At 44.6% G+C, this 15,813-nt stretch overlaps 1 protein-coding gene across 1 annotated transcript in view; it reads right to left on the bottom strand.

Annotated features, from left to right (window-relative positions):
* SLC35D1 (solute carrier family 35 member D1) overlaps positions 1-15,813 on the bottom strand; it is an 86,732-nt gene that overhangs the window by 57,382 nt on the left and 13,537 nt on the right. Inside the window, exon 6 of the mRNA XM_033917135.1 lies at positions 1,608-1,676. Coding sequence (XP_033773026.1) covers positions 1,608-1,676 — 69 coding nt within the window. The remainder of the gene's footprint in view (positions 1-1,607; positions 1,677-15,813) is intronic.

Below are 15,813 nucleotides of genomic sequence, written 5' to 3'. Positions count from 1 at the left end.
GTGCGGTCAGTGGGGGGGGGGGGGAGGGGGGGCGTGCCTACGCTCACTCCCATTTGCACGAGGACGCGATGAGAATTTGCCAGCCTGCCATGGATCGGACACAAATCGGGAAGGCAAATGAATCTAGCCCTTAGAGTTAAAAGGCTCCCTGTTTCAGAATGGCCCCCAAATGCGAGCAAGAGCAGTCAGTAGAGGAAACAGTTCCTATTATTCCTATTTATCATTTCTATGGTGCTGAAAGGTCTACGCAGCGCTGTACATTCAACATGTAAATAGATGGTCCCTTCTTATAGGAATTCTATGAGCGTTAGAGCTTTTATTGCCGTGGCAGGCAATTTAAAAAAAAAACAACCCTAATGCAGCTTCATTAAAGGGGAGGCTAGTGCGTTAATCACTTACCTTCTCTTTTACGAAGGCGCGCTAGCTGATTTAGCTTGCGCTAAATGGTGATGCGCCCATTATATTCTATGGGCGCGTTGGCATTTAGCTTGCACTAAAATTGGTTAGTGAATGTTAAAATCGGCTAACGCGTTTTAGTAAAAGGACCCCCTTTATCAAGTCTATAATCCTACCATGTATAGTCAGTGATGCTGAATAGATATATTGGCCACAATCCATTTGTTTTAGGTCTGCTATTGAGCAAGTCTAAACACAAATTATCCATATGGTGGATGAATACTGATGGTGTAAGAACAGTTTCTTGGTGCCTCCCCCCCTCCATTGTATTGTATCGTATGTATTGTGGAGTTATTTGGAGCCTGGCATTATTTGTGTTAATTCTGCTGACCCTCAATATATATCTCCTTTTACACCTCCCAGAGAACTCCGTTCCTCAGATAAGCCACTCTTAGCTGTACCCTTCTCCTCCACTGCCAGTTCCAGACTTTGTTCCTTTCATCTAGCTGCTCCCTATGCTTGAGTAAATTACCCAAGTTTATCCGCCAATCCCCTTCCCTTGTTTAAAAGCAGACTGAAAACCCACCTTTTTGATATAGCCTTCAATCCTTATCCCTACTCCCTCTGCTCACCAACCCAGTTAGCTGATTAACCATTCCCCTTAACGGTATTCATGGCATCCCGTTTTTTTGTTTAGACCATAAGCTCCTTCGAGCAGGGACCGTCTTCTTCATGACTCTGTACAGCGCTGTGTACATCTGGTAGCGCTATAGAAATAATTAAAAGTAGTAGTTTCAGTCTCTTTATTCATTGTGAACCGCATAGAATTGCAAGGTTGGCAGTCCAGAAATAAAAATGTTATGTTATAGATTCTTAAATATCTATAATAGAGTTCTACATTTACCAGTGGCCAGTAAGCATATAATTCTGTTTGAAAATCTACAACTTCATTACCATTTTACTTGGAAAGAATCGGAACATTTAGGGCCTCTTTTACAAAGCCTCAGTAGCGATTCTCCCACAGCAAATGCTCTGAAGCTCATAGGAACGGAATGGGCTTGGTGCATTTGGCGTGGAAGAATCACTACCACAGCTTTGTAAAAGGGGCTCTTAAACATTTATGATACTCTTTGGGTCAAGCCACATTATTTCTTTTGAGCAGCTATAAAGGAGGAAAAAAAAGGGGGGGGGGAAAAAGTATCAGATCCTACCTAGCAGCTATAAATGCCCCGATTATCATTGCAAATACAGTCATCTGAACGCCAAGAGAAAACTTCTTCCTGTAAAAATTTTTTTAAAAAAAGACACATACAACATTTTTGAGGTCAAGATAATTTCAAATGTCTAACATATACACATTTTGGCCCCAATTCTGTAAACTGCGCCTAACTTTAGGTGTCATTTAGGCCTCCGATTTAAGTGGTTAACGAGCGATTTAAGGGTCCTAACAAGCATTAATTGGGACTTAGACGGAGTTAGGCATCAGCTAGGCACTGTCAGGAGATAGATGCTAGGTAGACGCGTGATTTTGAAAAAGTCTCGTCCAAGTATGTAGACGTGGGCGTAATGAGGGCGTAACGCGGGTTTGGTTAAGGACAGGCACCAGATAGAGGCTAGTTGGGCGGCAGACCGCGTCTAAACATCGTGGAAATTGTAGGTGAATGAAAAGCTGGTCTAAGTGTGGTTTCTGCTTGGGCTGAACTCAGGTTTCTATGGGCGGAACATAGACATGCTTTGGGCTTCCAAAATGATATTTTCTACATAGACTTCAGGAACTGGTTTTTTTCCCTCTTTTTCCCCTCCTAATAGATTTAATAAGCCACCATATCAATAGAGCACATCAATATAAACATATTGCATGGAAAACATAGTACTTTTCTGCCCAAACAGTAATATGATTTACTCATTACATCACCTTTGGCTTTCCCGCTTAAAAAGAAACCCCTTTTTTCTCACCAAACAGTGCTTCAATCAGCTTTCTTGAAAGTTGAGAAAGAACATGAAAAAGATATTATTACACACATTCATTTCTCAGCACTTAAAAATAGAAAAACCAGATACAGACCTTAACATGCATTTTCCTTCCTTGAAAATGGAGGTGTGCAACCTTAGAATGCCACAATTAAAAGAACTCACAACCTCTGTATGTTCAGCACAGGATTTTAAAACATTGAGCTATATCAGCTTCTCCTCAGATAGATCTCACTGCCCTGTCATATCATAGTTGACTGACCTGGCTATATATCATATGCTTAGGAATGATATCACAGTCACCACAAAGAAAGCATTTGTGGCTCACTAAGTTAATGCGCCTTGTTGCACTTTGTCCATCTTCTCAAGCTCACCGGTAATTCCCACCTTCACTAATTTTAACAGCTTCCTATTAGCTGTCATAAGAGGATCTAGATGGTGGACTTTGCCGTTTTATCAGCACATTTCCCTTTCCAAGCAAACTTATTTTCACCTTCCCATGGCTAGGACATCCTAAGCTGTCATGGGAAGAAAACTTCTCCTCTGACAGAGCAAAGCCATTTGTGGCTCACCAAGTTAAAGCACCTTGTTGCATCTTGTCTATCCTTTCCAGTTCACCGGTTCAAATCCCACCCTCACCTTCACTCATTTTAATAGCATCCTAACAGCTCTCATAAGTGGTGGACTTTGCTGTTTTTCATCAGCATTCTGCAGTTTGCAGGCATAGGTGTATCAGATACATTCATCTGCTCTCAGCTACAAGCCATTGTGGTAGGAATGTTTTTCTTTTTATGCAATATCCGCACAGGGCAACAGGTATAAGAGTTTACTAAAACTTCAGAGGGCTTGGACAGGTATTGAAGGAAGGTACATGTTTTTTAGATGTATCCTAGAGACAATTCTGTTGGTATATTCAGCTTGGCTGGTTGTGGTTTGTTGGAGTGGGGGAGGGGTTTAGGATGAGAGAGAATAGGCTGCTGAGAATTGCTGCAGATTATTTTAAAGATCAACTCAAATATGTTTAAGCAAAGGAATGGCTAAAGAGTTTGAAGGTTTTCTAGTAGAAAAATTAATAACAAATATTTACTAACCACACTCAAGGCTTGAACCCCTGACGTATGGAAGATAAAAGCAGAGCATTAAGGCATAGAGCTATAGAGGGAACTTTGTTTAGAATGTGGTTACAAAGCCTCTACAGACTAAGCAGATGACAAATGGCTTCTAGTAAAAGCTTTGAGAAGTGAAGGAATTGATTAAAAGTCAGTGCAGCTGTGTTTGGCCAAACCACACCCAAAGCACGCCCAATCAGATTTGAAAGTTTTCTGGTGGGAAGTCCTAACGGTGCCTATGATGTCAGACACTACTGAGGCGTGCTTAGTATAAGAAGGTCCATCAGAGCAGTGTTTTCTCTTTTAGGACTCCTATTCTCTGTTATTGCTTATGCTGATTTCTGAGACTTTACTTTTCTTGATTATCTTTTAACCTTTTCATTCCTATATCTGCCACAACTCTCTCCATTTCACAGGACCATTAATTAGTAGCTATAGTAATTTGCAATTTTGATGTCTTTCTTTTTCATCTTTCCAGGTGACTATGCTTGCACCTATGCAAGGAACTCCTTGCTAACAGCTCAGATACCAAATCCAGGTGAGAAAGATATATTGCTAGCTACTTAGGTGTCTTTATTAGATAAAAGTTCAGGCAGAACTGATTTCTTCTTTTGGACTCCCATTCTTTTATTGCTTATGGTGATTCTCCATTAACGTTTTGTCCCCCTGATATCTACCACAACTCTCTCCATTCTACAGGATCATTAGCAAGTCTGAGAATTAGTGATGATAAAAATTGGTTCCAGGAGTGTTGGCTGAAAAAAAAAAAACCCATACTGTTTGAAACTTTGGTGCCAACAAAATGGATATGCAAGTTACATGAATATGTGGAACCTATACAGTGCTTTTCCTCATAGAGCTAAAGGTAAATCTTTTTAGAGTCATTGTTAGGCATCCTTATTATAAAAAAGGAACAGTGTTTATGCTTCTGTTCATTCTAGCTGTTATTCCGAGACTGTGCTGCGATATATTCTCCCAAGACTTCTGCTTTTTATTTTTGCCACAGATGTCTAACATTTCCTCCCTTTTCTCCTGATTTCAGGTTCCAAGAGTGGCTAATGACTCCCCTTGTGTTTCCCAGAGGCAAGAACAGGTCTGTTCAAACTGGGTTCATCACCAAGAGCTTACACCTGGACAAAGCTCAAATACTAAAACAGACAGAATAGGTGAGAATGATGTACTGAAACCTTTGTTTGCCCTTGTGATGAATTATCTACATTTTCACAATACTAACATGTTTCACACTTTTTTTCTTCAGAAGGGTGTAGTTATTTTTGATTTTCTGAGAATAGTAAATTGGTGAGTTTTAGGATTTCTTTTACAAAGGTGCACTAAATCAACGCATGCACTGTTATTGCGTCCATAGGACAACATGCACACGTTAACATTTACTACGCACGTAAAACAGTGCCGTTTAGGGCACCGTTACAGTGTGCTATTAAAGCTTGCATGTTATCCTATGGAGGCGTTAGCTGTTAGCGCATGCGTTGATTTAGTGCACCTTGATAAAAGAAAGCCTAAAACTCACCAATAAAGTCTTAATTTGTCCCAATCCATCTTCATTTTTCTACAGCTTGCCTTCTCCTACCAACAGATTATGAGACCTTAACAATTCTACCACAGTAAAAACTTGGACCTAGGTGTGACTTACTCTGCATACCCTGTCATCCACCTCATCGAACTGCAATTGTCCGATATTACACTTGCATGCAGCTTTCCTAGACTGTGCAATAAAAATCTTTGACCTGGGGGGGCCGCCACGGGAGCGGACTGCTGGGCATGATGGACCTACGGTCTGACTCAGCAGAGGCGATTCTTATGTTCTTAAACCATTTTTCACCTTGTGCTTATTTATATTAGTAGCTGCTGGGCATTAGTGTTTCCTTAATAATCACTACTTCAGCTACTTCATCACATTGACCTTTGTCTTATCTAGTGTTCCATGATGCCCAGGCTGCAAAGGAGAGACGTGGGGAGATCCTTAGGTGGTGGCAAACAGAGTAACTGACATGTCTTCTGCCTCACAGTCTGCAACCAGCATAATATTTGAGAAAATGAGATTATATGAGAGCTGGAGAGGATGAAAAGGTGCAACGAGGTGCCTTAACTTGGTGAGCCAGAAATGGCTTCTTTCAGTCAGGGGAGAGGTTTCCTACCCTGACAACTTGAGATATGCTTAACTGCAGCTGTTTCGGCATGCTTCGGGTGCTCCGCTACGGAGCCGCAAGCATGCTGTAGCTACTGCCGTAACGACGCCTAAATGGAACAATATAATTAAACCTAAATTGCTATGATTTTATGGCCTATTGTGTAGCACAATGGTTAGAATGATGGTTGGGGTATGAGCCTGGTCTGGGTTCGACTCCCTCATGTACTTCAGCTGACACAATTCTCATTTTAATAAAAATTACAAGCTACAGACCAATCAAATCTAATTTTCATCTCAAACAGTACAAAATTAGCAATACTAGGAGCAATCTATTCCAAAAGAGGAGCTTGCATTTGATAAAAGCAGCAGTATTTGACTCCCTTCACATTTATTGAACCATACTTGAGATTCTGGCTTTTGGGACAATGAAAGCAGTGCTTTAAGCCATTGAGCTAACAGTCTTTTGTCTCAGCTAACTGTGATATGATAGCTAAGTAGATGATACATAGGCAGGTCAGTAAGCTATGATATGACAGGGAAATCAGAGAAACTGGAGTAGTGGTGTAGTTCAATGAGTAAAAGATCTGTGCTGATCTTGCAGAGGTTGCGAGTTAAACTCCCAGCCCGTCTTTTTCTTATGGCATTCTACCTTGCAGGTGCACCCTGATGATCTCACAATGAGGTCAGCATTGTACAACTACACATCTCCCTTTGCAATGAACTAGAAGCCACATTCAGGTCTATTCTGTGTGTTATTCTGTTTTTAAGCTTGACCAAATGAAGTTATGGGCTTTCTCTTTGCTTTGAAGAATGAGCTGATTGTAGCAAGTGTTTAATGAGAAAGAGAGTGTTAGTTAGAGCAAAGGACCTAAAGCTGTGATTTTCATGTGCTGCAATTAGCTAACATTGCTTCTTTAGGCAATTTTAAATTCAATATGCTTGTATGGATGTGTCCTGTTTTTGTGGTGCCTGAATAACAAAATAAAAATCCCTGAACTGTATTTAAAAGATCACTTTGAAACGTCTAAAAAACATCTCTCAAATATAACGTCTATGGGATGCCCAGATAAAGCTCATTGGATGACCTAGGCTACCTAAATAGCATGTATCCTGCTAAAGCCTTTCTGAAGCTTAAACTACGTCTATCTAAAGCCTCTACGAGGCTCAAACTCCTATGCTTTACACTTCTTATAGGAGTTAATTTTACCATTACTATACAAGTTTCTCTGTAGCACAGGAGTGAAGCTTCCACCCTTCTACGCTGATGTTTACAGTTCAACTCTCAATCAATACCTCTGTCAAAAAGTAATATTATACTTATCCTTTTAAACATGGCATACTTTGTTACTTTTTTTTTTTGTTTTACACTGTTGAAATATACAATTCTAAAATAATGAAGAAAAAGGATATAACAGGGCAGTGAGATCTACCTTGTTCTGTCTCCTAGCAGAATAAAATGCTATTCACTACCTATAAGGAGCAGTATAATTAAAATCAGAATTGCTATTATTGTATGGCTCATTGTCTAGCACAGCTGATTAGAGTGAAGGTTAGCGTGTAAGCATGTCACATTTTTTCAAAATTCATGCTGATGTCCCCATTTCAACTCCCACTGAAACTAATATATTATAAATATCCTTTTAAAACATGGTATACTGTGTTTTTATTATCCTTTTAATGATGGTATACTTTGGGTATGTTAAAGCTTACAATCCTGAAATAATAACAAATCAATAAAAAACACATTTTATATATGACTAACATCGTAGGGACGTCTATCTGGCGGTCTATATCAGAAAAAGTGTGATTTTTGGGAACAGGTATCAGACGACTATGTAACACTCATTGAAATTTACACCACGCGAACGTCTAAAGCATGCCTAAAACTAGGTGCAGTTTACAGAATCACCTTTCTGCAGTGGTGCCATCCATTTAGATGGCACTGCTGAAGATACCTATGTAATTTTAAACAGCTTGGTTAGATGTTTCATGTTATACCTGCTTTTTTTGCAGCCGTAATGAAAGATGAGGTTTCTTACCTCTGCTAATCTTCCTTCTTGTATATCTTCTCTGGAAGCTGAATAGATGGGATCTTATATCTCTATTAGTTTCAGCTGCAGGGCAACTAAAAGATGATCCCTCCCCTTTGGGCTACCTGCCCGGGAGCTTCCTATCTTGCTCAGTTAGTAGAAAAGCCATGTAGACCTATGACAACAGGAAACAGAAGAAAAGAGAGAGGGCGCAGGAACTCCAGCTACCAGTCAATTTTACTCAATATCGTATAATACTAAAAACTACGGCCAAAAATGGCCAACTGGAATCAAACAGATAATGCAAACATCATAAACTGCAAAACCCAGGAAAATCCTGGACCATGGACACAACCTGAAGATCAGAAGGGGCACCCCCCCCTTAAACTCAACAAAAGGGAATACGCATGAAATTCATAGTGAGGCTGGTCAAAGACATAAATCTAGCTTACCAGTTATTGAAGAGGTGACCTGCGAATCGGACAAAAAAAAAAAACAGATGGGCGGGCGATCAGCTTCCAGAGAAGATATTCAAGAAGGAAGATTAGCAGAGGTAAGAAACCTAATCTTTCATTCTTGTACAATCTCTCTGGAAGCTGAACGGATGGGACATATCAAAGTAGTCCCCCAAAACTCAGGGGGGGGCCCGATGAGCCCACCGCAAGAACAGAAGCGCCAAAGGCCGTATCACCTGTAGCTGCCACATCAATAGTAGCCTTGCAAGCAGATCATCCCGACAGACGGAAGTTGTTAGTGGCCTCTAGGTATCTCAAAAAAAGATGCCGGTCCTGAGACTTGGAACCCGAAAGAACAAAGGCCAGCAACCGAACTTCCTAGTTGATGTGGAAAGAAAAACACCCTTTCGGAAGAAAAGAAGGCACAGTACTCGAAATCAACGCTGACTCCAGTAGGTGGAGCAAAGGATCTCTGCACAACAAAGTCTGTAGCTCTGACACTCGCCATGCAGAGGTGACCACCACCAGGAAGATGGTCTCAATGGTAAGATCTTTGAGAGATCTCATCTAGGGGATCATAGGGTGGATGAGTCAGGGAGCGTAGGACCAAATTCAGGCTCCACGATAGGCAAGGCAGTCGCAAGGGAAACCTCAGCCTCCCTGCCCCCCACAAGAACCAGACAACATCCAGGTGAGAAGCCAAAGAACCCCTGAACGAAGAGGGACCAAAACAAGAGAGTCCCACAATCTGAACATGTAGAGAAGAGACTGCCAGACCCTTCCTGAGGCTATCCTGCAGGAAGTCCAGAACCTGAGCCACCTACAGAACCAAAGTATCCACCTGGAGCCCCACACACCAAGCCTGAAAACACCTCCAGGCTTTCGCGTAGGCCGAGACCATCGATTTCCGCTTGCTCTGTAGGAACGTGGCGATAACTGCAGAGGAATACCCCCGGCTATCAAGGCTGCCTGCTCAAATGCCAGGCCGTAAGACCAAAGTGGTCCGGATCTCGAAGAGCAAACGGACCCTGCATGAGTAACTGCCGATGGCAAGGAAGACGCAGACCGCTTCTGGAGCTCAACCTCACAAGGTCTGCGTACCAAGGTCATCTGGGCCAGTCCGGAGCCACAAGGATCATCGGACCCCTGTGCGAGGACACCCGGCACAAAATGCGCCCTATCATGTGCCACGGGGGAAAGATGTACAGAAGTTCCCCTGTGGGCCAAGGTTGAACCAGAGCGTCAAGTCCGACGCTGCTGACCTCTCACCAGCGGATGAAGAATCTGTCCACCTTCCTGTTCACCGAGGACGCCATCAGAGCGAAGGTGGGACACCCCCAGGAGCGCACTAAGGCCTCGAAAGCCAGCCTGGACAGGGACCATGTTCCCTGGTCCAGAGTCTGATAACTGAGAAATTCTGCCTGAACATTGTCGACGCCGGTTACATGAGCCGCGGATAAAGCCAAAAGATGACGCTCCGCCCATGCAAAGAGTATCCGAGCCTCCAATCCCAGCAGGGGATTCCTCGTGCCCACTTGACGGCTGACATAGGCAACAGCCGTCGCATTGTCTGAGAACACATGGACAGCCATCCTGTGGAGATTCACTTGGAACCGTAGCAGAGCTAACCGAATCGCTCTTAGCTCCAGCCGATTGATCGACCATTGGCTCTCTCGGACGCAGACCGCTCTCCGTCCAGTGGCCCTGGACTGGGATGGACATGCAAACCTCTCCCCAACCAGAGAGACTTGCATCCGTAGTCAGGGTCACCCAATCCAACCACCACAGCATACTGCTGCGTGTCGCTGCCAACCAAGACAGCTGCATTCCCAGCGCATCTCTCTGGGGATTCCACCATGACAGAAGTGAAAACTGAAGAGGACGCAGGTGAGCTCTCACCTATGGAATTACGTCAATGGTTGTCACCATGAGACCCAACACCTGCAGGGACTGTCAGGCCGTCGGAGTCGGGACCGCCTACATGTCCCAAATCGCACTCCTGAGTTTCTGTTTTCTGGAAGAAACACCAGGTTCAGACCCATGTTGAACAGGATACCCAGGTACTCCAACTCCTGGGTCGGCACGAGGTGACTCTTCTTCAGATTGATCACCCATCCGAGATGTTCCAGCAAAGACACCACTTGGCGAACCGCCAAGCAGCCCTGATCCCACGAAGGAGCTCTGATCAGCCAGTCATCGAGGTATGGATGCACTAACACACCCAGAGATCGCAGATGGGCACCCACCACTACCATGATCTTGGTAAAGGTTCTGGGCGCTGATGCCCAACTGAAAGAGAGCGCTGCTAACTGGAAATGCCTCCTTAGAACATGAAGCCGCAGGAACTTCCGATGTTCTGGGAAAATCGGGATGTGGAGATACACTTCTGTGAGATCCAAGGAAGCCAAAAACTCCCCGGGTGCCATCGCTGTTAACACAGAACGTACCGATTCCATCCGGAAATGCAGAACTCGCAAGAATGCATTCACTGCTATGAAGTCCAGAATTGGTCTGCAAGCAACAGAGTCCGTCTTTAGTACGACGAAGTAAATCGAGTATCTCCTGGAGCCCAAGTCGCCCTGTGGGACCGGCTCTATAGCCACCAGATCTAGCAACCGGCGCACCATAGCGCACATCTTGCCGGCCCTGTCCGGATTGCCCTCGGGAGAGAACATGAAGATGTCCACCAGCGGACAAAAGAATTGCAGTCAAAGACCTTCCCTGAATACCTCTAGAACCCACTGGTCCGAGGCTATCTTCAGCCATTCCAGAAGGAAGGCTGACAGCCACCCCTCAATTTGGGGAGGCCTCGCCAGAGCTCTGGCGTCAATTTTCTATTGGAAGGGACCGAAGGTCAAGAGTTGGGAGGCTGCGGGTGCGCTGTACCTCCAAAGCGAGGTCTTTAGGAGGCTCCAAAATGCTGTCCCACTGCAGGGGTTCAGGCGTACAGCGAGGTCCTCCGGAAGGGATGAAAATTTGGCCATCTTGACCCCCTGGGCGTACGAGATCTAGGGCCAGGAAGCACCTTAGGCTTATGGTTCTGCACACTCGCCATAAGGTCATCCAAACCCTGGCCAAATAAGAGCGAACCTGTGAATGGCAGCTTGTTCAGAGTAGATCCCAGCTTAGCAAAAACCTTCAAATATCAGAGAGCGTCTGCAAAATAATTCACTCCAGAGACCAGAAAATCGAGATCCCGATGGACAACCTCCTCAGGATCCTGACGAAGTTTAGTATGACATGCCTGGGCCACAAAGGAAGTGGCCGCTGCAGCTCGCACCCCCGTCGCTGCAGAATCAAAAAGACGCTTCATGACAAAATCCAGTCCACGGTCCTGGACATTCTGCAGGAGCACCCTTCCATTCGAGGTCAAGGAGGTATGTTTAGTGATCTGAGCCACCACCGAATCCACTCTCGGCGGGACTAGGCGCTTGGAAAATTCCGAAGCCATGGGATACAATTTAGCCATGGCCCTAGCGCACTTCAGGGCCTCCCAACCTCCAAGAGCATTTTTGCCAAGTCTGCATGATCTTAGAACGAGACTTAGGGGTGATCATCAGTGAGAACATGAAGACTGCCAATCAAGTGGAGCAAGCTTCATCCAAGGCAAGGCAAATCATAGGTTGTATACTGTGACCAGTCAGACCCGGGCTCTGCCAAGGTCCCAGTTAAGGCAGGGAAAAATGTAAAAGTAAAATCCCGGAAGGAAAATGCCAGGATTTCCCAGGATGATAATGTGGGGGATAATGCCAGTGGCCACCAGGAGGAGCCAGATTTATCTGAAAATGAAGGGAGTGAGTTTTGTCCTAGTCACCACCAGGGGAGCTCAAGAGGTCCCTGGTCTTCTGCTGACACCATCAGAACCGGACACGCCCCTAGGGTAGATAAGCCAGCAGTGGCATTCAAACCAGCAAGCCGGTTAAGGAGGAAGTTTAAGTCTTGCCTCCCTAAGGATCCACCTGAGCCAAGCAGGGACAACAGACCTGTACCGATGGAATGGACTGAGGCTGAACAAGCAGAAGACTTACCACTTCTGAGCGAGGAGCCTATAGATTTTCAAGAAGCCTGTTCTGGCAGTGAATCCAATTATCCTGAGCTTATGCAGGTGGACTTGGCTTTCAGCCACAAACAGTGAGTGTGTTTTCTTTTGGACTGTTTGTGTGCTGTTTTTTTTTTTTCTTTTCTCTTGAATGTTGGTTTTGAGAGAAGGCTTGGAGAGAGTGGGGAGAGGTTTTGCTTCCACCTTGGGAGGGAATTTGAAAGCCTATCTGAAGGCCTTTGTTTTGGCAAAACCTATTGCTCTCTCCTATTCCTGGCAGTCCTATATTGTTGCCAGAGGCTTTCCTTTATTTTTCTTTTTGCCTGAGAATGGAGGAAACTTGAATGCTGAACTTTAATTTTGATTTGATAAAACACCTGCTTTGGAGCAGGCAATGCTAGCTCTAGTGAGCTGGGCTCTCAGGAGTTAATTGAGACTCAATAAGTAGAAGAAGAAAGTTTGAAGCAGATTGTAGATTGCTTTATTTTCTTGCCCCTTTTGGCAGTTTTTTTTTTTTCTTCTTCTTGAATGCTGTAAGGAACCCTGACCCATGTTATGAAGTTGAAGCATTACTTACCTGTCCTAAGGAGTGAGTAAAATTGAAATATTTCTCTTAACTTCACCTTTTGTTGGGACTTTATTTTTGGTTGTATTTGATTGTGAGTGCTGTTGAAGAGTCCGGTCCTGCAGGGTGACTCCATGCCGGGTCACACGCTAATGCACTGTATGTTGTAGCCACCAGGATTTCTACAGAGCCCTGCACTGGGCTATAGTGGTGGCCACAATACGCAGGAGTTTCGTCAGCCGTAAGCCTGAAGTCATTATGCCATTGTATAGATCCATGGTGAGGCCCCACCTGGAATACTGTGTGCAATTCTGGAGGCCGCATTACCGTAAGGATGTGCTGAGACTGGAGTCGGTCCAGAGAATGGCCACCCGGATGGTCTAAGGACTCAAGGATCTCCCGTACGAGGAACGGCTGGATAAGTTGCAGCTGTACTCACTCGAGGAACGCAGAGAGAGGGGTGACATGATCGAGACATTCAAGTATCTCACGGGCCGCATCGAGGTGGAAGAAGATATCTTCTTTTTTCAAGGGTCCCGCAGCAAAAAGGGGGCATCCGTGGAAAATCAGGGGCGGGAAATTGCACGGGGACACCAGGAAATTCTTTTTCACTGAAAGGGTGGTTGATCGCTGGAATAGTCTTCCACTTCAGGTTATTGAGGCCAGCAGCGTGCCTGATTGTAAGGCCAAATGGGATAGACACGTGGGATCTATTCACAGAGAAAGGTAGGGGTGGGTAGACTAGATGGGCCGTGGCCCTTATCTGCCGTCTATTTCTATGTTTCTATGATCTGGAAATGCAGCGGAGAGTGGGTGCGTAGAACACATGATCGAACACTCCGCCTGAACTGCAGAGTCTGAGGCAAGTCCCAATGCTCGCAGGGATTCAGAGATAAATCAGGAAGGTAACTGGACTTAGCCTACGCACCATCTGATACTCTCCCACATCGTGAGAATCAGCATTCTGGGAATCCCCGAGATCCACTAGGCTTGTCATACAGCGTGACCCGCTGAATCACCATGCAACAGAAACAGCCTAGAAAGAGACACAGGTACCACAACAATATGGGGAAGTTGCTTCTGATGTTCAGGCGTACCAGCAAGGATCAGATCGACATGCTGGAATCCAATGGCTGTACAGACTGCTGCACCGCAGTCTGATAGGGAGACACAGGCATAGCCCGCTTTCTCATGAAAACCCGAGACATCATATCCACAAATTCCGGCAGAAATTAGTCCTCGGCTGCCTGAGCCGATCAGCGGGACTCAGATTTGAAATTGTTTGAAGATTGATGAGACTTTCCCTGGAACTGCGCTTGCGTTTTTGCGAAAATGCCCTCCTCGCACAATTGCAGCGTCCCGGACACTGGAATCGCGTCTCTGGTGGCAATGGAGGAAAGCAGGTCCTCTCCAGAGGAGTAAAGTGTGGAATCCACACACTGGTTACGCCCCTGACAGGCCAAGAATACGGAGCTGCAAAACCGCAAGCCATCTGCTGGATTTACGGCATGAATCCATGCCATCCTGTCCTGAGGTGGCCATCTGTGAAGTTTGGAGCAAAAACAAAGCTTCTAAGTCCAAAAAATATAGTTAAAAAAAAAACTTTAAAGAAAATCCAAGATGGCCACCGCAGGTGTCAATTTTGACAGAAAAACGGCCGTTAAAAACACAGGAAAATGCTAAAAAAAATGGCAATTTTAGGATTTTACAGGAGGGACTAGGGCATGCGGGAAAAACTCCCAAAACACTGATTTGAGGACCCCCCAAAATCAGCAAACTCTGTGACTCAGACACCACAGAGACATGTGCTGCAATACATTTCAATGGCAGCCAGCAATGCACAGGGAGATCATTATCTCAGGAGCAGATTAAACTAGATTTTTCAGATCTTCTGACCGCCTCAACTTCCCTACCACCTCAGATCACGACCACCAGGACCCCTCAGGGAAATCAGGAAAGACAAGCGGCGCGGTTCTGATCCCGGTGTACCTCCTCGGAACCGCAGCAGCCTGCGCTCTACCCCTTTGCAGACGAACAAGGGGAGAGATGGTTCCCGAACCTGGAGACCCGATTCAATCTGCAGGCTGTCCAGAGGGCTTACTGCAGTTTCAGGCTTATAGAGCACCCTCCGGAAGCAAACAAAATTTAAAATGTCTGCGATCTCCCGCCGAAGGATCACGCGAACAGAGTTGATCTGCAGCACGTGGGCAAACCCGCGAAAAGAAAATCAAAAAAGGACTAGGAAGTGAAAACAAATCACGAGCAGAATTAACTGAGATGAAACCATGCAGTGAAGCTGCAGGAACAAACTGAGCAAAACAGGAAGCTCCCGGACTGGTAGCCCAAAGGGGAGGGATCATATTTTAGTTGCCCTGCAGCTGAGAGATACAAGATCCCATCCGTTTAGCTTCTAGAGAGGTTGTACAAGAACTTATGTCTTAAATGTCAGCAATTTTTTTGAGACAGTCAGATTTTTATTGCCCTGAATTGTACAATGTAAAAAAAAAGTCTCCCTATCATTTTTATCGCCTCTCCCAATTTAATATAGTGGTCTAAGGAAGAGACCAAATCCAATAGATTATATTTTGTTATACTATTTTCCTAGTTTGAAATTTTTCAAGGTCGGAAATGGTTTGGTACGTCTAGAACAAGTGTTTGCACTTGTAATGATTTGATAAATGAATAAAAACAACAACAAAAAAAACCACCCCAAAACAGCCCAGATTTAAAAATAAGTAGCATTTATACTCCTTTGCCAACTTTTTTTTATCTGGGATTTTTCTTTGTGCTGCCAGCAAAGATCTTACAAAGGGTGTGTCTGTCTTCTAAAAGGATGCGTGCTGACTTTCCAAAATAATAGACTGAAATGGATATGATCACAAGCTCACACAGGGTTGGATGCACCTACATGTATCAGCAAAATGTTTTGAGTGGTTAATTTGAGAACTTCTAGAAAGTGTCAGTAAACGGAACATGAATTCCAAGGCTCTCCACCAAGTATGTTTATCTGGCATGAAAACGTTAAGTATTCACTCAGACTTTACCACTGGAGCACTCTCACCAATATTAGGTACCTTAGTCTTACAGGACAGCAAGAAA

The sequence above is a fragment of the Geotrypetes seraphini genome, chromosome 12 (genome assembly GCF_902459505.1).
Source record: "Geotrypetes seraphini chromosome 12, aGeoSer1.1, whole genome shotgun sequence".
NCBI lineage: Eukaryota > Metazoa > Chordata > Amphibia > Gymnophiona > Dermophiidae > Geotrypetes > Geotrypetes seraphini.
The sequence above is the reverse complement of the archived record's forward strand: the minus strand, read 5'-3'. Positions and strand labels throughout refer to the sequence as shown.